At 40.9% G+C, this 27840-nt stretch overlaps 2 protein-coding genes across 2 annotated transcripts in view; one reads left to right on the top strand and one right to left on the bottom strand.

The window, feature by feature from the left end:
• The window catches only part of itga9 (integrin, alpha 9), a 47824-nt gene extending 36579 nt beyond the window's left edge, over positions 1-11245 (top strand). The window contains exons 19-28 of the mRNA XM_053332592.1: positions 868-954; positions 1159-1238; positions 1392-1475; positions 2496-2604; positions 2724-2831; positions 4127-4252; positions 4412-4531; positions 4620-4715; positions 7704-7823; positions 9458-11245. Coding sequence (XP_053188567.1) covers positions 868-954; positions 1159-1238; positions 1392-1475; positions 2496-2604; positions 2724-2831; positions 4127-4252; positions 4412-4531; positions 4620-4715; positions 7704-7823; positions 9458-9556 — 1029 coding nt within the window. The 3' untranslated portion in view covers positions 9557-11245. The remainder of the gene's footprint in view (positions 1-867; positions 955-1158; positions 1239-1391; positions 1476-2495; positions 2605-2723; positions 2832-4126; positions 4253-4411; positions 4532-4619; positions 4716-7703; positions 7824-9457) is intronic.
• A 7494-nt stretch (positions 11246-18739) lies between these two features.
• On the bottom strand, positions 18740-27409 carry LOC128372709 (zinc finger CCCH domain-containing protein 6). Its single transcript, XM_053332841.1, has 12 exons — positions 27006-27409; positions 24597-24822; positions 24371-24475; positions 24034-24277; positions 23780-23916; positions 23527-23655; positions 23301-23417; positions 22745-22852; positions 22419-22651; positions 21928-22343; positions 21649-21837; positions 18740-21482 (listed from the first exon to the last, which is right to left on the bottom strand). The coding sequence occupies exons 1-12, from the start codon at positions 27089-27091 to the stop codon at positions 19996-19998; spliced, it is 3477 nt and encodes a 1158-aa protein (XP_053188816.1). The 5' UTR covers positions 27092-27409; the 3' UTR covers positions 18740-19995.
• Between the last annotated feature and the right edge of the window lie 431 nt (positions 27410-27840).

Below are 27840 nucleotides of genomic sequence, written 5' to 3' on the forward strand. Positions count from 1 at the left end.
AAGATGGAGGGCACGGCCACACCCTGGGTCGGGACTGGGAATCTGCTGAATAACGGGAATAGATGATACTGTTGATGGATGTCTACCTTTTAAATATGTCAGCAGCAGGGTCCACTTTCACAGCTCCTCTTCTTTATCACTTTTGGAAATATGTTATAAACACGTGTTAAAACTGGCCAGCAGCCCGTGTATACAGACGTTTTGTACTCCCAGTCTTTTTTTATCACTGAAGTTGTGCATCTCAGTCCTCTTTCATGCTCCCAGTACACAAGCTCAGCCACCAGCCTCTCAGTGAACTTTGGCTAAAAGAATTCTTACTCCTCACAGGGTCGGGGCCTGAGTGTTTACATAGCACAGCCGGTGAAGCTCCATATTGTTTAGACAAGCTTCCAAACACACAGCCTGGAGGTTGTCCAATTACCCACCCGCTAGGATGTGTGTGTGCCATCATTGCTTTGTACATTCCTCGTTTAACCTAATTTAGAACTTCAAGAAGATACGAGAAACTATTCTTTTACATGTAATAACCTGTTTCTAACAATAAACTTTCATTTTACTGTAAGTGTTGGCAGGTGTGTGTGAGTTCTAAAAACTAGAACTTGTCGTACTCCAGAAAGTATGTAGTTTTCTGCTGTGCATAAACAGTAAATACACAACTTCTGGTATCTGCATCCAAAGCTGCTGCTAATTGTTTTTGCCTGTTAACTTATCGAAATCAATTGTTCTGTGTTGAAATCTGCCGTCGTAGTCATGTCTGCTGTTTCTTCCTCTTTGTGTACTCTGTCTCTGAGAGTGTCACCCACTCTGTCTCCAGTCTGTCTGTCTGCGTCACCCCCTCTTACTCTCTGTCTATCTCTCTTTTTGCAGGAAGAGAAGGGTATTTCCTGTGGATTCGTTGATTTGGACTTCCTCAAATGCAGCGTGGGATTTCCCTTCATGAGAGCACAAACTAAGGTAGCTCAAACCAAAGTACAACTAAATTCACAGAGTCATAGATAGCATGCATTGTTCATATTTATAGGTGTGTAGTCTTGGTAAAGCACAAAGTAATGGTCTCATAGGAGTTTACAGAAATGATATTTTATATATATAAAATATATTTCACATTTGGCAGAACTCTGCATGACACCCTACTTTAACCTGTTTCTTTCTCTCCAGTATCATTTTGCAGTGATTTTTGACACCAGTCAGGTCTCTGGGGAAAATGACACATTACAGTTTTTGGTGAAAGCAAAAAGGTATGTTTTAGTGCAAACCAAACAGCTACGTAGCACTTTACACTTAACAACAAAGGAATTCCTGTGAATGGATCTAAATTAAGATGCCTTTCTCATGGGTGTTTTTTTTATCCAGCGTTGCTTTGACTGAACTGTTCTTCGTTTTTTTTGTAGTGCCAATCCTGAGCACAAACTCTCTGACAACTATGTGGATCTGTCCATCCCGCTTGTTCATGAGACAGACACAACTATTACTGGGTAAGAAGAAAATAAATATGAACACATACATACACACACACACTCACACACACATAACAATGTTGTTTTACTTCTATACTATTACTATACCACACATGTGAGTTCATATGCTCAGAGACATAGATTTGGTTGCCTATCCGCTGACTCTGGGGAGAAGAGGGAGTATGATAAAGCGTTCAGAGATAAGGCTTTTCAAGTTGATATGCTCCATACTGACATAGCGCTACTTCAGAGAGAAGGGAGAGAGATGTAAAACAGCCCAAATCCACCATCTGATAAGGCTGTAGTATCTGTTGTCTGTAATGGGAAGGGGAGGCTTCAGAGCAAAGCTGAGTCATATCTCAACTAGTAAAGAAAAAACTCTTTTTGTATGAAGCTGTTTTTAATATCTATTTTATATATATATATATATATATACATCCACCCAAAGCGTCCTCCTGGATGAAGGACCTGATTCTATTCCTTAAGTTGGAAAAGATAAAGTATTGTGTTAGAGGGTCGACCCAAAAATTTTATGAAACATGGGCCCCTCTACTATCTTATTTTGAAAAACTTGCTGTCCTCCCACAAGATTAAAAATTATAAAGGGCAAATAGCCTATTTGTACTGTTTTGATGTCCACTTTTTCTTTTATCGATTTGTTTTTATTTATTTATTTCATTTTTCTTTCTTTCCTTCTTTATTTTTGTGTTACAGTATTATTTTAATCTTGTAAATATTTTCATATCTGTAACTTTGTTTGTATAGCATTTGAGGTGTGCTTCTCACTCACAAGTGTATTTTCATTATTTAAATTTAATTTATTTTCTTTTATTTCTTTTTTTTTCTTATTGGCAGCACAGTGGGAATGGGTGGGGGGAAAGAAAAAAAGAAAAATGTTGTATGTTGAATATCTGTGATCAATGTTCATTTCTTCAAATAAAAATATGTTTAAAAAAAATATATATATACGTATATATATATATATATTTCCACTGAATCTGCTATCATTCCCCTTAATGCTGTTGCTGTTGTCTGCAGTGTGGTGCAACCCAGCTCCTTTGTGTACGGAAACACCATTGATGCTTCACGCTTCGTCCTGTTGGAAGACATGGAGTGCCACTTTCAGCCTCTCAATCTCACTTTCCAGGTATAGTATCACAAGCACAGATTATACAGGGTTTTTGGCATTTTTACATGTTTCTTTATATGTTCACCTTGCTGTTCTTTCTCACCATCTTTTCCTGTCTCTGTGCGATGTTGTTCCAGGCAATAAACAACGGACCCAGCAGGCTGCCTGGCTCCACTGTGGACATCAGGATACCCAACCGGCTGGCTGGCAGCGGAGCTGACATGTTCCACATCATTGAAACACAGGTGGATGCCAACAGCACTTTATCTGCTATTTATTTAGCCCAACTGATTATTTATTAGTTTATTCACCTGCAGACAGCCACATTTTAGCTCATTTATCCCACCCATGCCTGTCTGCCTTTTCACCTCAGAGGACACTTATATGCACAGAAAGCTGCTAAAACTGCTGCTAAACCTCTATTTGTCATGGCATGGATAATTTGCGTTGTGTGAGGCACCACCGGGCCAGTGAAAATCTTAAGTAAAAGTGTTGACGTTGCTACTGAAGCTAGCCGACCATTTTGTCTCACAACATTTTGCATTTAGATAAAGAAACACAATACTCCCGCTGGGTTTAAATGTTTTCTTAACCCTTGCATTGCTCCTTTCATATAGGTAGATCATGGGGGAGCTCAAGCTGTTAATTGTATTTACTATGAATGGGTAGACAGAGTTGACTGTATCCCACCCTCCCAGACCCCATCTGGAATCACTTTCAGGGGATCAGACAGCTTGCACGAAACGGGAAAGGGACACCTGCAGAGCTGGCTACTGCTCCGTACCATCCCCAGCCTGGAACCACACATCATAAATGCTGTTAACGCTGTGTCAAGCCTATGGCACACCGGACAGTTGCACACTTATATTTTATAGCCAGATATTCTTACATTTTATACAGACCTCCATTTGTTCAGACATGATATACAAGTTCCTGACTGTTGCTCCATATGTTCTAGTTTTTCTGCATAAAATCACTCAATTTTTCTTATTTACTGTATAAATTCTGTTCTCGTGGGGGATTTCACCATGTTTAAGTTATGCGTGCCCTATTAATCTTCACACTGGCAATGGCAGCAGCAACACAGGACATGAGAAAGTGCAGCAGTAAAAGCTGTGTGCAACCAGACATGCTGGGTGGTAGCAGGAGCAGACAATGAGGAAGGCAAGAGGAGATTTCCACCTCCAGAGCTTCAGGTTGGACTGAAGAGAGGGGAAAGGGGAAGTGTTCCCTGGGGGCTGGGTAGTAAACCAGCCACCTCTAAATCACTCCATATGGGACATCTGTCTGGGAGGGGTATCGGCTTCTTGCTGGGGAAAACTTCCTGCCAGCTCTGAAGCCTAATAACAATAGTGGGGTCAGGCCAGTTTAGGTGACAAAAGTGCTTATGTCCACATTTTCCCTTCGCTGTCCTTCACATATCCTATTTTACCACCCTGTTATACTTACAACTTCATGTTCATTAGTTATGATTTTACTTAAAATTGGACTCAACACAACTCAGTAAGACAAGTTTTTCTCCACCGTTGTCCTCTTTCAGGTGGCCGACGGCAGAGGGAACTGCACCCCTCACAGGAACCCGACACCGTGCACCATCCCCCAGGACAGAGAGAGCATCTTCCACTCCATATTTGCCTTCTTCACCAAATCAGGACGCAAAGTCTTGGTAGATACACAGCTCTCACTTTGCACTTTGGCATTTCAGGGGTCACTGACAGTCACCCCCTGGGAAGATTCTTGTTTTGCTTTGTTTTTTTAGTCAACATCTGTTTATCACACATCCTTTCCTTTCACACTCTTTCTTTCCTTTCCTCCTTTTTAACAGGACTGTGACCGGCCAGGAAGAGCATGTATGACGATCTCCTGCAGGCTGGGTCCGCAGTTGAAAGAGGAAGCTTTGAGCATAGATATAAAACTTCTACTCAACACTGAAATTCTGAAGAGGGTAAGAGACACATCACAACTTGAATAACTTCAGTCAGTCACAGGTTATTGTGATCTAACAACAATCTGTTCTCTCCACTGGCCTGCAGGATAGTTCCTCTGTGATCCAGTTTGTGACAAGAGGCAATGTGCAAGTAAATGACAGAGCTGTGGAGGTGCCAAACGGCCTGTCAGAAGATATTTCTGTGAGTACATCACAAATAGTTCATGCACCATGTTCCTACAGTGGTTGAAATTATTTAGGTACCTTACAAAAAAGTAAGGAACTATATGCCCCTTCTTAACTTTGGATAGATATAACAAAGGTGAATTAAAACATACAAAATTACTGCATTGAAAATGCCAAACTGGTTATGTTTAGCAGTATAAGAGTAACAGAGGTTGGGTTTTATACTCTGAATAAAGTTAAAGGGTCAGTTCACCCCACAACTTGTGACTTTCCAGTAGTGGTGTCTATCCATGAAAAAAGTGGTTTCTTTCTGAGTAGGGTTTCAAGTATCTGTATATGAGATTTCTGCTGCTAACCCAAAACAGAGGTGAAAGGAATGTTACTCACAGCACTGAAAAATGATGCTTAAAAAAACTAAAGAGTCCTCATCTAGGATACTATTTGTTGAGTAAACGGTTGCGATAAAACGATTTTAAAAAGTGTTTACAGTGAGGTTTGTGGGTTATTTACAACAAGGAAATCCAAGGCATGCATATCTAAACACTTTGCCAAATGAAACCAATATTATCTCTACTAGGGGAAAGAGAAATTATGTGTTTTATAATTGGATTGAAATGACCCTGTAAATCCTGATTGCTTTAGCTCTGAATTCAAAATCCTGACACATTTGTCTTCTTCCCAGGAGTCACGGGTAAGGGTAAGGTTGCAGGGACGAAGCATCTTTTGTCTTGAAGGACATTTTACCCACTGCATGGCTCTGCTGGCAAAAATATATTAATGAGAATTTATATTTTCATATTTAGATACACAGTCATTCATGCTGTACTTAGACATTCTGATGTGCTTCACTGTGGAGCTTTTACAAGTTTATGAGTTCAGGGAACAGCTGGGGCCTGTGGGTATATGGTGGCACTTCCACTAGCTGTTTTTGGGGTCCTCAGCTGTGCTCAAGGACAAACCTTCCCCTACACTGTTGGTTGCTGAGTGATTGAATGGCTGAGCAGATCAGATGTGATGATTATATTGAGCTCCCAGCGTCCCCACAGCGGGATCTCTCAAGTGATTAGGGCACTGACCGAGCTGCAGCCCTCCTGACCCTGAGTGCTAGACGAGCTCGGAAAATTCAGAGCCGCCATGAATGTGTCCATACTGTCCTTCTCTTTCAGCACTTAGTAAATGTGCTCATTCCAGCTACTATTACCCCCCAAGGTTTTAGTAAACACAGTTACCTTTTCCCTCTGGAACCCAGCTAGCTAGAGTACACACTGCAAAGTATAATTTGTGGTCGCTGGTTGTATTGCTCACAGCAGGCCTACCGGTTGGCAGCTGAATGACAAGGTCAGTTTTTATCATCCGTGACATGTCAACAAACCAACATAAATCCATACAATTCTGCTGAAGGTAGGAAAGTAAATCTAGCAACACAGAGCTAAGTTGAATGAACTTAACATTCAATTACACATTCTAAGAAATAATGTGATTGCACAAGTTAAATTGGGAAAGTCGGAGTCAGAGAGCAACGACCGGTAGAGCTTTCATCTTTTCTGTCCACGCAAGCACCTCGGCATGCATAACAGTTAGATTCCAGGACTCGGAGTCGGGGGAGGTGTTAATGTGGGAAACTATTCAACAGAGAGATTAATCTTCACTTGTCCACTTGGTTTTGTCTTGGCTTGCAGTTGGCGTCTCATGCCACATTTGTGTTCAAAGCCCGTGCGGAACTGCACAGCCAAACATTCTTCACTTTACATTGTCCCACTCTCATGTGATATCTGGGAGAATGCACATTATTTGCTTTTGTTTAAGGTCAATGGTAAACATGCAAACATCTATTTCATGATCCCAGTGAATGTTTCGCTATAGTCTGAATGCTTACATTAAAGCAGGCTTAGTAGTTGTGGTGCAGGGTAATGCAATATTTCACTCAAGTTAAGCAACTGTTAATTCACTGCAAATCAATTACGCAACCAAAGTCATTGTGTGGTAATGACCCATGAGAAGAAATATTAAATAGCTTCATGATAACTTTTTTTATCCCAAGAAAAACACAAACTGAAAGAACTGCAAGTGTTCAAATTCAAATCCAATTGAAATCAAAGCACTGCTTGTAGAACCCAATTTATTATAACTCATTATAATAAATGTGGTATTTGTCACCAGATAGCACCTCTGTCCTTTGTGGTCAAGTGAAAAGAGTTTGCTGTCAGTGACAGATTGTCCAGTGTTCTTTCATGGCATGGGAAACAGCCTAAATAGAGTTTATTTATTGTGGAACAGAGCTATTTTTTTAGAGTTGCCAAGCCTCCCAGAATGTACAAGATAACTCTGAGAAAGAGCGTCATTGTGGGCTGCAAAAAATTCTGCTTTGGCTCTAAATTGAAAAAAAGGAGGGGGTGATAAATTGTTTTGAAATGCTCTGGCCTAATAAGATGAATACTTGCTGGCTTTAGACACGTAAAAAGGTGGTGTGTTACTGACTAGTGACAGTCAAGCTTCAAAGTATTAGAAGGTACTTGTTAGAGAGTTAGAGGCAATAATGACTTAAAAAGGTCTTACCTAATTTATTACTGAAAACAAAATTAAGAGCAAAAAGCCAAGAGCTGTTGATGCCGCGTGTCTTTTTTTGAATGTTGAGCAAAGGTCAAACACCACCCTGTCCTGTCTGGGGTGTTCAAAATAAAAATACAGATAGATGTTGGATGCAATATAATAATGTATATGTATATTTCTATTATTAATTCACAACATATGTTTTGTATAGAGGAGACATATAGATATTGTCCACTTTCTTTTCGTACAACAGTATCTTTAGTTTACATGTAGCGTCTCTTGATTCAAATCATAAGCTTTGACAACAGCTTTAGCTTTTTCCTGGTTGTTATTGTTGCACTACATTGCATCATTATGACTTAATGCGTATTTTTGTGTGTCCATATGTGTGTGCGTGCTGTATCCAAATGTGACTCATTAACTGTTAACTGACTGAAGTACTGTTGTGTTTCAGCTGTTCTTCGAGGCTCTGCACAGTCAGGAGCCGAGGGGTTACGTAGTGGGCTGGATCATCGCCATCAGTCTGCTGGTGGGAATCCTCATCTTTTTGCTGTTAGCTGTGCTACTCTGGAAGGTAAAAACATCACACAAGCACATTTTGTGAACAGCACGGTCTGTTAAAAGTTGTCCAGCTCACAGCGTCGGTCACAAAGAATAAAAAAAAATGCTTGCGACAATATTCTTTTGCCAGAAATGCTTTTATGCTGACGCTGTAATAGTAAACAAGAGACAGATGTCATGGACGTGAGAGTCTAACTCTGGTTAGACGTCAGAGAGAGCTTGAGGTAGAGGAGGGGGAATTAGGTTGCTTCTAGCCTTTAACAACCATGCAGAAGACAAATCACAGCCTGGACAATAATTCACACCATACCACTCACATGAAGGAAGAATCTTAAAGGGAAATAGCAATTACACTGATGTCCAGAGGCCCTGTTAGCACAAAACTCCTTTTCTTTTTCACTGATTCATTTTCCGCTGGGAATGCCACATCTGAACCTTGGAATGTTGGTCCTTGGATACCCCCCCCCCCCCCCCCCCCCACCTCACCCCCACCTCACCCTACTCCACCACTTTCCCCCAACACGCCATTCCCCAGGTCCTTGGATCTTGCCAAAATAAACCCCACTTACAAGAGCAGCACATGTCCTGTATTGCTCTTTTCAGGAAATGCCTGAGGAGTGCACAGGTCTATATCAATAAACTTTACTAGTTAACTGTAGATAAATGAATGGAGTTGTAGTGAGAGGGGCGGTTTCCCAGTGTAACTGCTTTGTCACAGGGGGATGCTTTTCTGTTTAGGCACACATCAAGAATCTACCGCTGTCTCCATTCTTCAATTTTTTTTACACCTGCTAAATGCATGTTGAAGCTCCGTGAAATGTTAATGTGAATGCAATCACATTCCTAAAGAAACAGTGCATTTCTACAGGGGGAATGCTTGATTTACTTCCATCTATGCTGGTGGCTTCTTGTGGTGTAGTCCATTACATTTTAATTGTATATACTTACTACCTTTATAAGACTATTTTGACAGCATGTTTTTAAATTAACTAACATTTGTTTCACTACAGAATAGATCTCGTTTGTATGTACTATATATAATCGATTACATTGAACTTCAGATTTGAGTTATTATTTGCAAAAATTATATTATTATTGAGTGAAGATGCAGCTGAAAAAGAGGCTGTTTTGAAAAACTGTCCTTGGTGGTGCATTCGGTGACAACCCAACATCTAACATTGAAGGAATCCACAATGCAGTGTTATTTAACTGCCAAAAATGCTATGTTGTCATAAAATGAAATCCAGAGCAAAAGCAAGTGAATGTTGATGCCATTGTGAAAAGTTTAAGGTTGCAATCAATGCCTTTTTCTTGCAGTTGAAAAATAAACTTTGAATTACTTCCTCTCTATGTAATGGCAACACAATTTCTGAAATACAACAAACCTTTGCATTTTTGTACCATTAGTTATTGGTCAAGTTAATAAAGAACAGAAGTTATCGTAAGTAAATTTCATTTGAAAAAGAGAAAAATCTGTTTAAAGAGTTATGGTACGCTCTGGAAAATGTTCAGCAGTAAGGTAAAATGTAATTTATAGTGAATGAGCTGAAACATGTAAAACCTTTGGTTTGCACTGCAGTGGTCAGATGTGACCACAGATACACTTTACTTACCACTCAAATTCTCGTTCCTCTCTTTCTTTGACAGATGGGTTTCTTCCGTCGGCGCTACAGAGAGATCATCGAGGCTGAAAAGAACAGGAAGGACAGTGATGAAAGCTGGGACTGGATGGAAAAGAACCACTGAGACTGGCAGTAGGGGTCCCAGAGGAGCCAATGAGATTAGGGATTGGGTCAAGAAGGATCCAATAGCAAGGGGGTCTCACAGCCCAGCCGCCCCAGTGGCACCAGACCCTTCAGTCTTCCATATGTGGAAGAGAAGAATATTCTCCATATTTTTTGGAGACTTGATATTTTTTGTGGGTGGGGGTCCAGGAAACAGGTTTCTGAGGTGACAGTGTGGCTTGCCAGAGGACACTTGCTGTGGAATTCAGCTAATCTCAAAGGAGGTATCTCCCAGCCAGTGGAGCGGAGCTGTTGATGGAGACTCACATCCGTACGGGGATGTGGAGACGGCATGAATACTGGTGGACAACAAAACCCTCAGGGCTGTGTTACATAGCAAATTTATTTTTATACATACAATTTAAGCCATATTGTATAAAACTGGGCTTCGAGAAGAGTTGGGGTTTTGAAGGCCATTATAAACATACTGTATCTGCAGTATGTTTTCCTAAAAGCACTGATGTTTGATAAGAATGAATGCCTTGGCTCCATAGATTAACTCTTATGCCAAAGATATGTCCTGTATAGTATATGATTGGAGTTGTTTGTATATTCAGTTCTTCCTGGGAGTGAAAGATTGTATCTTTTCTGGTCTATTTCCGGCTTACGAATATCTGTATGACACATCTGACTGTCCCTCCCTGTCATAGATAATCATCCAGAGTTAATACTGCATTTAACACCCACACACACAATGATGAAACGCTGTGTCCTCATGTCATCCGTTATAATTGTCCCAGAGGTGCAGAAGGCAGAGCACAAGCGCTCTCTGAGGTCATTAAGACCTACTTCAGGATGTGGTCATCTACAGCACTGTAGAGTTCTCTATTAACACTTTATTTACCATGATTCCTTTATTATCCACGCCTGAAATGCAGACGATGGGTCGTAAAGCATACTGTAGAATAAAAGCCATCATTCACATTTCAAACTTTGTCACTTTCCATAAGCATTCCATTTTTTATGGTCTGGCTTTTAACCAAGTTGTTTATAGGGGATTAAAGTGGATGTAATTTGACAGATTCAAATGTTAATCTTTAACTCTCTGTAATGCTTTGAAAGTGAAATGTGCAGTAGAGCAAATTATTTGAAGCTGCTTTTGTAAAGAAATATTGATCAGGTAACTATAGATGGATTCCAGAAGTCTTCCAAGTTCAACTAAAGATATTAAAGCATAAATTCTCAATGAAATACAGTAGGAAATGATTTACTCCATGTCATGACACTAGATCAGATTATGATTTATGTGCAAACGGATCCAGACTCCATTTAAGCAGACCATATTTAATTTTACTATTCTGTTATTAGGCATTGGGTTTTCGTATGAAATATGAGAAGCATTACTCTCCACGGCCAGATGAAAGTCTGTGATGGGAGTCCACCTACAGTCATTTACAGGGGCCCATGGCATGAGTAATGCCCTAAAAATAGGTGGGAACGTGCTGCACTCTATCACCACGCATAAACGAGCTCTTTTGGGCTCATGGGAAAAGCTCATTTTAAGTCAACATGTAGGAATGTTAGTGCCCTCAAAAATCTGCCACCAATAAAGTAGCTCAGCTCTCAGTGCTAATGATTTTACCCCACATGACTCTTTTAAATGCTGGGCTTGATTGTGAATGATATTTTGCAGGATACAGAATGAAAATGTCCCCAAGTTTTGCTGCCAGATGTACAAGATGTTTGGATGAAACCCTTCAGCTGCATGAGTTTTGGGACTTTTTCACTTCACCTGAGTCAAATTTAAATGTGCAATGCCAAAGAATAAAAATTATATTTTAATATCTTTAACATTTCTCTAGGACTTCAGTGCTAAGACACTTTATGGCTTACTATGACTATGATCGCTTGGCTCTCTATTTTGCTGTATGAATCTTTTATTGATCAGATACACTTTATTTTACCAATTAATTCCACTGGCATGACGGCATATACTGTACACATTCACGTCTTCACTCTGCATCTGTTAACTCGATGCTATACCTGAATGCAGAGAAACCGACACTTGACTTTTTTTTTTTTTTGGTAAGTTTTAACTGTGATGGTTATATTTTGTTTTGTATGTTTGTTGTCACCGTTAATCACGCCATTATTTGGGGTTTTGTTCTGAATATACTACTGTCACTGAATATCTTTTCCATTATAGTGTGCTGTATGATTGGTGTTTAAAATGTGTTTGAACTGTATATTTATCTGTTGATAAATTTTAGAGTGAAATTTCATGGTGCTGCTTGTTGTTTTTGTCAATATGTTTCCAGTGTGGTTGTTAGTTGGTTCACTTTTTATGGTGTGTGGTGCTCTCTGCTGGCTGCTTTGCTCCAAATGCACAGAAGAAGAAAAAAAACTCTAGACCAACAACGACAAAAAAACTAAAACATAACTACATATTCTAAAATTCTGAAAAACAGTTATATTTGTCTAAAAGTTTCCCCTTCACTTAAATGTGTTTTGCTCATTGTTGCTTACAGAATGTGCAGAGTTTGATGAAGAGTTTTTTTCACATTCAGCAGGTGAAAGCAGAAAGCTTCTTACAAAAGTGTGATATGGAAACTTTAAGCCTTCAGTGCACAAACATTGAGAATGGCATTTTCTAGTTAGTTATGTTGTTAAGTAGCTGAACTTTTAAAATGAAACATATTTTCATATCCAAACAGTCTGGATTTTCAATGACAGAGAAAGTGTAGATGTCATTTTAAAAACGTATAAGTTGATTGAAACGTTTGGTGGAAAAACCATCAGACATGAGAAAATTATTCAAAGCAAATATATGATTATGCTTTAAAACACGTCTTAGGGCTTAGAGTTATCTTGAAATAACATTTATTAAAAGGGTCTAATTTTAATTATTTATACAGTATTAGCTCATCAAAGCTGAAATAATTTATCAATAAATCAGTTGATTGATAGAAAATGTATATCAACAATTGTTTAAGTCATTTACAATATTAAAAAAAATATATTAATATATATAAAAAAGTATTGTTTAAAAAAACAATTTCAGCATGTTTTGGGATTGGAAACTGTGGCAGACATTTTAATATGTTCTGATGTTTTATACATTTAACAACTAATTTATTCTATTCTGATTTTAAAAATATTAAACATTGCAATTTAAGTATTAAAAAACAATCTTAAATTGCATCCCACAGTACACTCTGCTTGCAGACAATAAGTCAGGGAAGAAAGGCAACTAGTCATTCTATAAACCTGACGAGGTTACTGTATGTGTGGTTGGTCAGGTGACACCAGTTGCTATGAAACACTGACATCAAGCACAAGCTCCTCTATTGAGTGTAATGAATTATTAATTCAGCTACCACAGTGAATACAGCAGGAACACTGCAACACATGGAGCTGCTCACTTTCTTTTGACCAGAGAGAATTACTAACAATGTCCTCATTATTGGATCACGGACTGATAAGGACTGCAGTGGCGGAGCGGGTGGTTGCACCAATTGCATGTCATTTATGCAACTTGGTGCTGCTATGTGACAGTGAAGAGGACCCTGAGCAGTTCAGCCAGCTGGAGGGGGCAGCTCATGCTGTAGCTAAAGCTACTAAGAACATGGCAGCGGTGGCCTCCAGGTGCGTACAATGTGGAGTTCACTGAGGGAAGGAGAATAAATTTAATGGACAAGACTGCAGCTACAACTGCCTATAAATGTCACTGATGTCAAATACCAATGTGATTTTATGCATGTAATGCTGACATGTGTAATAAATTACCAAATGAACACCAGACTTTTTATTTCTAGGAATATAAGTGAGACAGAGGATGAGGTTTTGTACATGGAGATGTCGTCCCTGTTGGAGTCAGTCACTGTGTCTGGACAACATGTGCTGCTGGCAGCCCAGAAACTCAGCATCCAGCCCAGTTTGACTGAGCACAGAGAGGAACTCATCACTGCTACACAGAATGTCTTCCTGGGAGTGGTCAAAGTAACGTATGATTATTCCTCTCTTGGTGATAAAGCTGATTAGAATTTTTTTTAAATAATCAGATTGAAGGAAAGGAATGGTTGCTTGATTGTCTAGAAGCAGAGAGCGACTGACAGGTTCCGATAGAATCATCTTCCACAGCTGCATTTGTTTTCACAGAGGTTTCCATCAATGGGAATATCACATTACACTACAAAAGGCCAAACTGCTGTCTGTTTTACACTTTCTAATTAAAATATTTCAACTACTCCTTTGTGATCTTTGGCCCAACTTTCTGGTGTTGTTAGACATAACAGTTTAAATTGTTCTATATTAATTTGGGAACACTGAACTTTTCCCCCTGTGTTAGCTACTGAAATCTTATCTGTAATGTCACAGCCTGTCTGCAAAAAGGTATAAATAAATAAGTGACCTTATCTATCTCTCTGCTCTTAGGTTCTGTTAGTGAACGATGATGCTACTGTCAGGAAAGTCGTTGCTGCTGCAGATCAGGTGTTGGAGCGTCTCTCTGAGCTTGGCTCTTCCTCTGAGATGAAATCCTTGCTCAAATCCTTCCAGAAGTTTTCTGACGCCTTGCTTCTTCTCAACAGTCTGACTGTGGAAAGAGCAAATTCCTTACAGGACCCAAGACAAACCAAACAGCTTCATGACTCCTTGGAGACCCTGAGGAGGTGCATCTCCATGCTGCACACGGCTGTGTGCACAACCATCAAACACCCTACAAGTGAGCAGGCCCAAGCAGCCAAGAGGTACATACTTGACAAGGTGCAGAGCACAGTGAGTGACATTATTGTGACCCTGAGGAGCGAATGTCGAAAAGGATCTTTGGGTCCTTGTGGGTATTATGCCGGAAGGAGGGACAGTCTGTTGCAGCTACTTGCTAGTTCCTTCACCTCCTCAGTCAGAGACATTGGCTTTGACAGCACAGTAAGAGATCTTGTGTTTCATTGTATGGTCGTGGCAAACTCTTCCCGTAGAGAGTTTCAGCAAACAGTGGTGGCTCATTGTCGACACATCTTGCAGTTGTGGTCAAACATAAAACAGATTTTTAAGACCTCTGAGGGTCCTGATGTTTCTGAGCAGCATCTACAGAACAATTTCTCCTTGTTAGTGCAACAAATACAGATGGTTGATAAAGTAATGATGACCACCATTCTTTATCAAGTCTTGGACACATTTCTGACAGCCTCATCCACATTTGAAGAACTTGTATGTGTGACGAGACAGGTCCTGAATGCAGATTTCTCTACAGAGATCGATCTCAGTTTTATTCAACCAATACTTGAAGACTTCATATCTTACACTGATAGAATAATCCAAATTACAAGTTTTATCTCAGCTGTGGCTGCTGATGCAAAGAGCCTGGAGAATGTAGAGAACTCACAAGTCTGTCTCAGAAGACTCAGGGCTCAAATTGCACCTCTTTCACTCGAGCTGGCCGACAACTCAATACAAACCCCTCAAAAGCTTCACGAGATTTGTCAAAAATGGGAGGAGGAGACTGGCCAGCTACAGGATACTTTCAATGATGTACTGGATGTCAGGGAGTTCACTAGCATTGTTATTACTGAGATGGTCAGTGACCGTCATGGATGTGACACTGCATACAGAGAGCAGAACTATGAACTGTTTAATGAACACGCAACAAACTTAATTTGTCACATGAAGCTGGGTATGCGTTCAGTGAGGAGGCACTTAGACACAAGTGATAACCCCATCTACAGGAATGGCCTCCTGGTCCTGTTGAAACAGGTTCAATTATCTCAAACCAAAGTGGTCCAGTCAGTCAGAGACATGCTGTTTGGTTCCAGTCTAAACGTGGTAGTGTATTCTACCTTTTCAGATGATGTTGCTGCTGCCATTCAGAACTTTAAAGTGCTGAGGGAGGGACTGGATGGCCAACAGCATCCACATCTCCTCAGCCCACTTCGAGAGGGGGCACGTCAGCCTGATGTCTCACAGTCACATTTCCCAGTCAAGGACAACTATGAACTGAACCTGGGTCATATGATGAGAAGCTCTCATTCTCCTGTCCTGGAGGTTACAGGGAGGGATTTCCAAACTGAACTTGAGGAGGAGCACTCAGATGGGGAAATTATAGAAGCGGAACTGGCTCATAAAAATGACAGCAATGATTTAAAGATACCAGCTGTCTCAGATGAGCCCAAACTGATCCACAAGCCTCTTGAATTTGACCTTTTACCCCTCTTGTATGAAGTTGTGACTGTGACGAAAGGGAAAGATGTGACAGTACTCAACCAGGCCTGCACTGGTGTTCTTGAACTGTCAAACTGTTACGTTCAAGCTACAAAGGAAGCTTTGGCCATTGTTGATGCTGTTGATTGCCAGACACTGGAAAGCTTTCGAGCTGAACTGGTGTCGCTGACTCCACTGCTTGTCCAGACTGCTCAAGAGACGGCGATGAGTTCAGCAATGAAAACAGACAGCATCTACAAACACAGCACGCAGTTTTCTGACCTCATTAACAACATTCGCAAGGTTTTACTGCCAGTAGCTGGAACCTGGTTTCATGCTGTTTACAATGAGCTGCAAGGAAATGTACCAACAATTGCAGTTACACAGCAGCTCAGTGAGGTAATGAATTCATGTGCTGATGTTGTCCAGCTCTTGACATCGTCTGATTTACCCTTGCAAAGTGATAGTCAAGAAACATTCACTGTTTTGCACAACAAGCTGAAGAAAGCCCAGAACAACACAAGGTCTCTGGTAGAGTTTTCCACCACACCAAAAGGGCAAATAGATCAGCTAGAAGGGCTCTGTATCCTCTGGGGTCTGTCTGTTCAGATTTTGTTCAATTCTCTCGATAAGATTTTGGGGACTTCGACTGCAATGAGCCAACTGAGCCCTCAAAAACAGCTATCAGTGTTGTCTGAGAACTCACTGAGAATCCAAGAGGCAGCAAGGCTCACTCGTCTGATATGCAAAAGTGCTTACAAATCAAAACAGTTAACAGGATACCAGGATGAACTAAAAACACTGACTGAAGCCTACCTCCAAGCTGCCGAGGACCTTGGCATGATGCCGACTATAATGCAACATGCAAACATGGAAATTTTTCGGAGGAATCTTTTGATTAAAATTCGAGTGCTTTCAGGTCATTTAAGCAAAGCAAATAAGGACTATGATACTGCCCTTCAAAATATTGTCAGTCTTGCTTATTTTGCAGCAGAACACTTCAGGGAGAATAAGACAGACAATGTAGAGCAACAATTTGAAAATGTAGCACAGTTACTTTTTGAAAATGTAAAATCTGCTATCAAAAGAGTCGAGGACTGCTTCAACTACATACGGGACCCACGCTCACGCTCTAACCTTAGGTCTATCAATGACCATCTGGCTTTTCAGATCTCTGACATAATCAGCAGGGCGAGGCTCATTGCAGAGACTCACTTTATCTGTGACACACTCAGCCTGGATGTGCAGATTCAGTGCTGGTCTGCCAAAGCTCACTATTTGGTGGAGGAGATCTGCAAGCAAGACAGGATTCAGCAAGAGGCTAAAGAACAAATTAGGGCTGGCTTACAAGGCACATCACCTGAGAATACTGGAGATGGCCAAACTACAACGCAATCTAATGTCAAAGAAGTGGGATTTCAATCTGAAATTACTCCTCGGCTGAAAAGCAATACAGAAAGTGTTGACGCTGCAGAACCAAGTATGGGCACATCAACTGTGATCAAATATAGACCTGGAAATATGGAGAAGGAGGTATATATCTCATAACTGACAGAAATACACAGTTTAGTGATTCAATTATCTATCTATCTATCTAATTACTTCCCAATAAATCCTAATTTTCCCCTACAGGATGGAGTTGGTACATACAAAGAAGCATCACTGACCTACACCTCCCTTTTCCTAAAGCAAGAGAGTGACAGCTGGGATCCTAAGGGCAACACAATAGTCCAGGTGACCAGGAAGATGGCTGACACAATATACTACATGACTCAGTACTTGAAGAAGAAAGGCCCAATACCGGTAATAACCACTAGGGGGCACTTTTCTGCCTTGATCATGATACCTCCAGCCATCCATTATCTACAATAATCTCTTTTTTCTTTTCTCAGAACAAAGAGGCATTTGTCACTGCAGCCAAAGATGTGATCTCAAACTGTCAGTCGGTGACTCATTTTATTAGAGTTATTGCCAACCACTGCCTGGATAAACAGAGCACAGTTGAGCTCTCCCTCATTGTGGAGCAGATTCTCACTATCACAAACCAGCTCAACATCATCTCCAGGTCAGAGGAGCACAGACGCCATTAGCAAAATATAAACAAATAGTATATACAAGTATATATGAACACGTAAAGAAAATAAAAGTAATGCAATAGTTTTCCTATGGTTGTCTTAGTGTCAATTCTATAACACCTGGCTGCAAATCATCTGATGAGATCCTGGTGAAGAATGCACAGAATCTACTCCAAACAGTCCTGCGTGGTGTCCATGCTGCAGAAACAGCCTGTATTGCGGTAAATCTTGCAAATGAGATCTTCCTTATGTACTCCAGATAATAATAACAGATACAGCTCTGTCATTTAATACTCTCTTGATACTCTTTCAATACCAGGGTTTAAAGCAGCCTGAGCCACACTCAGATGGAGCGGAGGCTACAGCGTTGTGTTTCCAGTGGAGGAGGAACCTGGAGATCCATCGAGCCCAGCAGACCTCTAACCCAGAGACTGATGAGCTGGGTTTGAGGAAGACAGCATGTCATCCTGTAGCACCAAGTCTTGCCCCGCCACTGCAAGATGGCACTCTTCAAAAGACAAGAATTTATCTCTTAAAAACAAGTAACTGAACACTGATTATATGTTTTTCATTTGATATAATAATAAAAATGTAAAACCAACTTAGCTTTTAAAGGTACCTTCCAGGTTTGAATTGGATATGGACATAATATATGCACAATAAAAGGAGAAATAATAACTTGATGTTTAATTCTGAAGTAAAATTATTGATGTTTTATTTTTTTATTAAGATATATTAAAACCACTGAAATGTTATGAGACTATGTGTTGTTAAAATATCATACATTATTTGACAACCATAATCACCATACTGACAGAAAAAATAAAGCATTATTCATTAAAACACTCAAAAACACCCTATACATGTGATTTTTTTCTTTAAAAAACATTTACAATGTGAATTATGAAATGAATTATGAAAACAAATATGTGGCTTTGCTTCTGTCCAACAAGGGAGGCTCACATTATCAAACACAGAGCTATCAAATAAAACTGACTCAATCCACATTAGTTCCACAACATTCACCTTTTGTAGCACACACTGCCCGGATACAAGTTCATTTACAGTAAACTTCAACAAAACTCAGCCATTAAAAGATATTCATAAAGGTCATATTTATAAAACATATACCTGCAATGTGATCAAGATTTTCAACCATCTTAATTTCCTATTTGGATGATCTAGTATGTAAAAAGTGGAAGATGTTTTGAGTGCTACTTACAAGCTGGTCAGCAGTGAGAAATCAAATGAAGTCACAATATTAATTTACTCCATACTGCTGAGTTAGCAAGTTAGAAAGTTGACATTACATCCTCAAAGCATTTAGGCCACCTAAAAAAATTGCACAAAGTACAAAATCTGTAACGTTACTGTAATGTTGCAAAAGGACACAATGTAGTAAGAAAGGAATAATCTCATATTGCACACAGAATTCTGCAAGCATATCAATACTGTAGGGACATTAAGTCATAATGTATTGTATATATTTCAGGCAAGGAGCCTATGAGCAAACTTGTACATAGTTATCTGTATTGATTCTCCGCCCTAATCATGTTGGAGGTTGCCACGTCTTTAGCTCATATCAGGATATGTGTGGCAAAAATTGCAAATGTTCAAGAAAAATGTGAAAAAATCCTTTCTAATAAAAGTGAGCAGAAGCACAAAGTCCCACTAATATAAAAATGTCTTCAAATAAATATGTAAATACAAAAATTCTTAATGGATTCTGTAAAACTGTTGTTTGATTCATTACTTCTTATCTCTCTGCATATGTAATTAATGATCTATTCTACAGAGTGTAATGCCTGCAAATAAAGTATAAAACAGAATGGTTCAGTCCATTGTTTCTGATTGTTTACAACGTACATGAAAATAAATCATTGACAAAAAATCTACACACACACACACACACACACACACACACACACACACACACACACACAAACACTCTTCAGCATTAATATGATTACGTTTACAGGAACTATACATTGTGCCTCAGCACATATTCAGCATCATCTCCGTACTGCTAAATTTGCAATGTGCTGGATACTATGTGAATCTATTCATGATCATAAACAGAATTTATATACAGAAATAAATAGATTCAGGTAAAGCTAAATAACAATTAATATACATGTCTCATCAATGTACAAAACATATGCAGCTTTTCTACATGTCCACACTGGAGTGTTTACTGACAGAAAGGGGAAGCAGTGGGATCAAAAGTCTTGAACACGTCCTTAAGTGTCCTGTCATCTGCATCCTCCTCTGGATCCTCCTGTTTTGGTTCCTCCACTGTGGTTTCTTCCTGCTTCTGCTCCTGCTCCTTCTTTTCCTCTGCTTCTTCTTGTGCTCCTGCAGAGCCCTGTCCTACTAGTTTGGCCTGCCTGGGGTCAGCGTACTGGGGTCGGATCAGCCCTGCCAGTGCCTGGATGGGAAGATTATGCACGGCAGGGGGTTTGACTGGTGAGGCCGGAGGCACTGTGGGTGTACTGGAAGGTGGAGGCTGATCTGAGGTGCTGTCTGTGCTTTTTGCCTCCTCAAAAGAGCTGCTTCTTTGAGTTGGGGAGAGTGATGGTGGTGGAGTATTGTCTTTCTTAACAGGATGTTTAAGAATCCCCACTTTTTTAGGAGGTTCTACCTGGTCCTTCTGAGCCTGCTCAGTTTGATTACGAGGATCGTACAGGCTGATGCCTCCAAGGATTGTAGTGGGACTCTCCAGCCCTCCACCAGAGGAGGCCAAACGAGGCGCATATGGTGGCAACCTCTCAGGCTCTGTCTTGGCTCGAGCAGCATGAGGAGAGGAGCCAGCACTGGCCTTCTGTAACCTGGGGTCAACAACTCCTCCCCCAGAGGAGGGCTCTTTCTGACCCATCAGCTTGGAGTCTAGACTTCCTGTACGCTTGAGTCTGGGGTCTAAAGCCTTTTGCTGGCGGGGATCGACAGGTCTCTCTATGGAGGATCGAGACTCCAGAGATACAGATGGCAGTCGACCCTTCAGACGTGCAGCTGCCAGCCTGGGGTCTGCTGGTGGAGGGCTGGAGACAGGGGGAAGGTCAGGCAGACTTGTCCGGTTCATCTGAGCATCAGCAATCAGCGGTGGGAGGGGCAAATTGATGGAGTGTTCCTGCTTGGGCACCAAGGAAGGGATGAGGTCTTCAGGAGCCCATACCACTGTTTGGGCAAAGGAAGGCCGCTGGAGCAGAATGTCCACTCGGATGTGGCTAAACTGCTTTAATTGGCAACGTGGATCCCGCAGCACCACACTGGGGCTGGCATCTAGAGGGATGAGGACAGCTCGGTCCCTGAGCTCTCTCTCTCCTTCCTCGTCCTCATCTCCAGTAGGTGGCTTTTGAGGAACCGGGTGGCTCTGCTGGCGATATGAGCTTGGCTCCATGGGTCTCAACTTCCTGGGGTCCCTGGAGAGCCTTGGATCAGTGCCTCCATCTGACTCCTTTTTCATCTCAGGGGGACGCTGCCGTGGGTCTGACTTGACACGTGGGTCACTGGGTGGAGCCCTCTCCTTCACAAGCCGAGGGTCAACCAGTGTTGCAGCCACAGGGGCAGTCGGGGAGGTCTTAGACTGCTGCATCTCACTCTGCTTCTTTAGAGATTTGAGAATGGAGGAAACACAGCTTCCATCCTCCTCATCGCTGGAGTACCAGTTAGTAGTTTCATCTGGAAAAGAAAGACTGAATTTAAATGGTTCCTGTGTCAGAGCACTTGTGTAAATCATGTCACATCTGGGTCTTGTTCTGATGGGGTTCTGGGTTTTATTGGGTGTCATTTTACCTTTTTCTGACTCAGTAAACCAGCTTTTTGAACCAGGTACATAGACACTCACCTCTGTTTGCACTGTTATCATCCTGGCCCTCTGCTCTCTGTGGCTCATTCCCCTGTGGCTGTGACTCTTGTTTCTGCTGCGTCAGGTGTAAAAAGATGGCTTTCTGCACTGCTGGTGGTAAAGACTGCAACTGTGACTCTGCACCCATCTGCTGCTGGAGGTTCTGTATGAAGGCCACACCAGGGTCCACTACATCAAAAAGAGAGAAGACACATCATAATAAACTGTAACAAGCTTATTGAGTATTGGTATTTTTAACCTCATTGATGTGACACTAACCTCCTTGTTGGCCCACAGCCTGATTTCGTAGGAAATTGCTGAAAAACTCTACTGGGTTCTGACCCATCGATGGAAACGGGAAGAGGCTTTGTAGCATCTGTAGATCAGGTACTGGGGGGAATGGAGGCCTCTGCATATTCATTTGTGGGTTGATGTTAGGTCGGTTTCCATGAAAAGGAGGAGGTTGACCAGGTGGGATTGGTGGCGGCATTGGAAAGCCGTGTGGTGGGTGCTGTCCTTGGGGACTCTGTGGCATGGGTGGCCCTGTGGGGAGACCCATGGGACCAGGGGACCCAGGTGGAGGAACTGGAGGAGCGGTGGGGCCTGAAGGCACCATACCTCCACTCTGTGTTTCCTCTGAGCCTCCACTAAACTGATTGGTGCTGTCACCCTGATTCTGGGAGTAGTTGGATCCACTAAAAAATAAAGCTCACAATTAATTTCAGGCTCCAAGCACTCTTTAAAGATTGATTACAGATTATTTTAATTACCTCAGACCAATTTTGTGTGCCAAGTCTACAGTAGGTTGAACCTTGATTTCAAAGAGGGAGGGGATCTTCTTTCCTGCTTGACCAGCAGCTACATCTGTAGGACTGCTCTGACCAGGAGTGGGGAGCAACCCCACACCAGGAGGAGGCTTTGGAAGTGGGGCGATACCCTGTTTCCTCAGGTCCTCCAGCTCCAACTCATCCTCACGAGCATTCTCCTCTTCAGTGTTAATGATCTGATCAAGGGGTCAGAGAGCAGAAGCTAGCGCTGAGGATTTGTTGGCATAGAAGCATTCAAAATCAAAATTGCTTTAAACATTGTGTCTTACCTTATCAAGCAACTCTTTGGTCACGTCGGTCAAAGCCTCATGGGAGAATTTGCAGTTGTCCCCTTGATAACATTTGGCTCCAGTGTGAAAGAACTTGCATGGATATTCATGTGCGATCACAAGTTAAGAAACAGAATTATTTCAAAAGTGTAATGAAATTCCAGTAAATCATGATTTAAAGGTCCCATATTTTACACGTTTCCAGTGTTTTAGTCCTGATATCCATGAGGAGATATTTTTGTGGTTTTAACTACCCATAATCATCTCAAGGAGGTCTACCAAGAACAGGCTGCTTTGTGTCTGCTCAATGCCCCTCTCTTCTGACTGGCTGACTGTATTTTGACAGACACAAGCCCAGGCTAACCACAGGTAAGGGAATGTAACCTAGCCTGTAGCTAGATAGAAAATGGGCTCTGGGAAAAATTCAATGGTAAATTGCAAGAGAGGCCGCTGAGGATAATTTTATCCAAACTAAGCCCTGCCCTCAAAACAGAAACACAGAGCAGAGAGAAACCAGTGTGACAATACATGATAGCAAAACACATTAATAAAGGATATTGTGCATGTAAATGCAGTTATCTCCTTTACTGCAGTATCCTTGGAGGTAGAATTTACAGAGTTCCTTTTTCTTATCTGGGATGACAAGCTCGTGTTCAAACTTGCACTGTTCCCCCTGTATGAAGACAACATTATTTTTATGGATTTCATTTTAGAATAGATCATTTTAACACATAGAGGCATGAATTATTAAAACAAGTTCATGAACATTAGGGGTACTCTACCTTGATGCATCGACCTTCCAGGAAATACTTGCAAATGTATCTACCATTGTGTTCAACTGTGTGCTGATTGATAAACTCCTTGCTCATAATTGGTCGTTTCTTCTGAAAACTGGGGGGATTTTTCCCTTCCTAAAAAAAAAAAAGAACAGGCATGTGTCATTTTATTTTGTCCTTATCAGCTAATATATAATACAATTTCAAGCTAAAGCTTTGTTGAATTTTGAGAAACATGCAGTACACAACATACTAGTGCCATGTCTTCCATGCCCTGGTCTCCTCCTCGACCTCGTCCACGTCCTCCCCAGGGTTTACCCTTCAGCTTCTTGTTCTTGTTGAGCATCCCTCGTCCTCGACCTGGTCCACTCCCTCTCCCTCTTCCCCTCTGCCCAACTGCAGATGACATTTTGGAAGAAATAATTAAAATCTTGATTAAGTCTTGTGTTACAGAACATTAAATTTACTATTTATTTCAACTTTTTAGAAGTGGTCTTAAAAATGAATTCTTACATTGCTGTTGTTTCATGCCCCTCATGCCTCCTCTCTTCATCTGATCTTTAGCATGGCGTCCTTTTCCCTGACCTGGGGAATCTTTTGACTGCGGGTACTCGGACATGTCATCTTCATAATCATCTTCCTCATCTTCGTAGTCATACTTGTCATCGCTGTAGTCACTGTACTTGTCAAAATCGCTGCTCTTGTGTGGCGGGGACTTCTGTGAATTGCCGTGACTACCCTTTGAGTCCCGTCCATGCTGGCAGGTAAAACCAGAGCGGGAATTATGTCACACAATAATGCCCAAATGAATATTTAGCTACAATATGCCAACATGTGGTAAATTTTTCACCTGAGAAGATTGGCCATCGGATCCCTTTCTGTTTTTGAGTCTTTCTGGTCGGTCATAATCGGAGTCGTAACTGTCAGAGCTGGAGCTACTGGACGGGGAGTGGTGCTGATGAGAGAAGAGGAGATAAAAGAGGTGCAAATTATGAAAGTGAATTTTGAATTAGTTCAAGTACTTCACATCAGAAAGCCATCTATTGTTGTAATAAACAGGTTAAAAGCCAGCTTACTTTCTGCCTATCACGTCTCCTTCTTTTGGACCTCCTCTTCTCTCTGGTCTTTTTGTATCTTTTCCTCGAGTGCCTGTGAGTCTTTTCTTCTTTATCTTTAGATTTTTCCTTTTCTTTCTCCTTTTCCCTCTCTTTATCTTCATTCACCTCTGCAGCCTCTTTGTTTTCCTCTTCAATTCCAATTCCCTCGTCATCTATTTCTCCATCCTCCAATTCTCCATCCTCTCTAAAAAGAGGAATAGCAGTTAGCACAGTGAGTTTAACTGTAAGAGGTTATATATTTTGTCTGCTTTTCACATCAAGAATTATAGAGTTATAAGAGTTATAAAAATGTAATGTAATGTGTAAAATAAATGTAAAATAACAAATTACATTACATTCATTTCTTTTCTTCTTCATAAGCAACAAAGTACAAGTATCATGCCAGACAGTTTCCATTACACCTAAAGCCTCCCCTGTGCTAAAAACACCCTGTCGGGTGAGTAGTTCAAGGCTAGGTTTTTATGTCCTGTGAACCAATGCATATTATTATTACAAAACCAAATTAGATTCATGCTCAGCTTGAATAAAATCTATGAGAACCTCTTGCAAAACAATACATTTTCAGCATCAAGACTATTCAGTTACTTTATATAATAGTATGAATATCAATAGAAGACAAAAACAAAAGTAGAAAAATGGCCTAAGCTTGATGACATTCCCAGAAAAATGGTGTATTTTGGCTCACTTTTGACATTGATGAAAATCTATCTGGACTGTCAAATACTCTGGCCTGGAATACAGAAGTATTAATGAAAGAGACACCAACATCTGTTGCTATTATGATCAGTATGTAATCATAAGGATTCTTTATAATATTTTGTTGCATCAGCCATGAGCAGCGAAACTCTGTAGATGAGTGGTTACTGACATGACAGAGTTTGAATAAATTTGACAAGCAAGGGGCTTCCTAATCTGTTATGTTTATGACCAGGATGGTGGCTTAACATTAATGAAAATAAGTGGCTGGTTGTACAACGTGGCTGTGACTCAAATATTTAAAACTGGAATCAATGCTAATCATACTAAATGGCCAATTCAGAAAAGTCTAGAGAGAAATTAAAGTCAATAATTACCTAAAATGTTCATAAAAAAAATGTGTATGTGAAACCATTTCCTAACAATATGTGACCCTAGAATAAAGTACCATTTTATAACATGTAATATCAGCTCCTCCAGGCAGGAAAGGGAAACAAAAACACATTAAAATGGGAGTCTACTGACCAAAGTCTGTTTTTACAGACACTACAGCTGTTGCACGTCTTCCTCTAACAACAGCACAGATCAGACTTCAACGCGAGACCCTCCACATCCAACACTACAATGATAACTAAGCCTTATATTTAGTCCAGCTAAAGCAACAGGGACCTTTGCCAACTTAATGGGAAAACTGGCATAAAACAGCCCTTGCCTATGGATAATTGTGGTGTTAACTGAAGCTTGATTACAAATTAAGGAAAATGCAATATACTTACTGCTGTTGTTATAACAATGGTCTACTCTATTCAAGATTTTTTACTAAAAATAATTTTCATAGTATAGTTTCAATGACGACATATGTTGTGATAAAGCCACCATCTCCCTACTCATCAATACAATCACAGATACTGTGTTAATTTGAGATTTCTAAAGGATTTTTCTGATGCATTGTAAACACAAGACCTTGTATGAGGTGAAACAGATGCCAGAAACAGATGTGAGGTGTGGAAGGTGCAACACAGGGCATAAACAGCTGAGACTCTGCATGCTTTTGTTCCAAGCAAACACTACACCAACTGGTTCTTCTTCCTTGGATAAGGTCAGTGAAATCAGCTGGTGTAGTGTTTAATGGAAACCAACACTAAACTCTTGGCTGGATTTGTTGTCATGCTCTTGCAGCCCTTTTGTGGGACTATAGGTCAGTCTAAAGGACACAGGGCATGGCATAAGCGCATCATAACCCTGTCTCAGCAGTATTGACAGGTGACCGGTAGGGGGAGTACAATAGAAAGATGGGCGTGGCATTTACATCATAGTCATTTGCATAGTCTCCTGCAGATGGCAACAATGAAGCCACCCCAGTACCACAACAACACGAACGATGAGGTCTTGCTCTATTGAATGATTGCATGGAAATGATTATGGGTCGTAATCGACACAGTGATGGGAAATCTCAGCTATTTGGACAGTTATTCTATTGCACCAAAGAGGCATGCAAAGATTTTTGAGGGGGGGGGGGACCGTGAAAAATGTCTCTCTACCCTGCAATTCATGGTTTAAAAAAAAAAGAAAGAAAAGAAAAGAAAGAAAACAGCAACACAAGCATGTAGACCCACAGCACTGAAACGCACAGATGAGCGTATTAAGAATTGCATAAGATTGTTACTCGACCTTTCATCCCCTGCAAGCTCAGAGTCTGTCATGTTTTTGTCAAGAACAGGGGCTGGGGGACTGGAAACAAGGCTCACAGAAGCCATTGGCAAAACGGAATTCTGCCTCCCTTCTCTCTCCCGGTACAAGAGTGAATTAACTCAAATCAGTCAAGGAGACGTTGGGTTGTTGTGAGAGATGCTGGAAGATTTCAGACTGGAAAAAACTCACGGTGTTACATGTCTGGACAGAGACAGTAAACAAGACACTCTCCTCTTTCATATCAATGACGTTTTAACTCTGTGAGCGCAGCTTGATACCCCCGCTTTGCTAATGTCCCGTCGGTTGACAGCTGCCATGGTGAAATAGAGGAGACGGAGGGAGAAACAGACAGTGTTGTAACCATGTTCGTTGATTTCAGCATCTTCATACGCTTTCTCAACAGGGACATCATCTCAAAATGGCTTCTGAGGTCTGCAGCACATTCCCCTCGATTATGTATTTGTTCATGTATTTATAGTCCCAGCTGGATCTACCTACCTTGGATACCATAAACCCTCGTCAGCCATTGGACAAACATTGCAAGGGGAAAGACAACCTCGATTCTCATTGGTTTAAAGCGCTGTCAGTTATTGTCAACATCTGCAACAGTGAGCTCAAGTTATATATCCTAAATCAGTCTTTTAATTTATGACTGCGTGTGTTATAATAACCCGCGTTGACATTATATAAAGAGGCAAAACGTCGTTTAATATTCTAGTTACGTTTGTGGGTTTGTGTTTTACGCTTAGTCCTCCTTTTGACCACCAGGTGTCGCACTGACTCTATAAATCAAACCCCAAAGAACCAGTGTCCT

Source organism: Scomber japonicus, chromosome 14 (genome assembly GCF_027409825.1).
Source record: "Scomber japonicus isolate fScoJap1 chromosome 14, fScoJap1.pri, whole genome shotgun sequence".
In the NCBI taxonomy this organism is placed as follows: domain Eukaryota; kingdom Metazoa; phylum Chordata; class Actinopteri; order Scombriformes; family Scombridae; genus Scomber; species Scomber japonicus.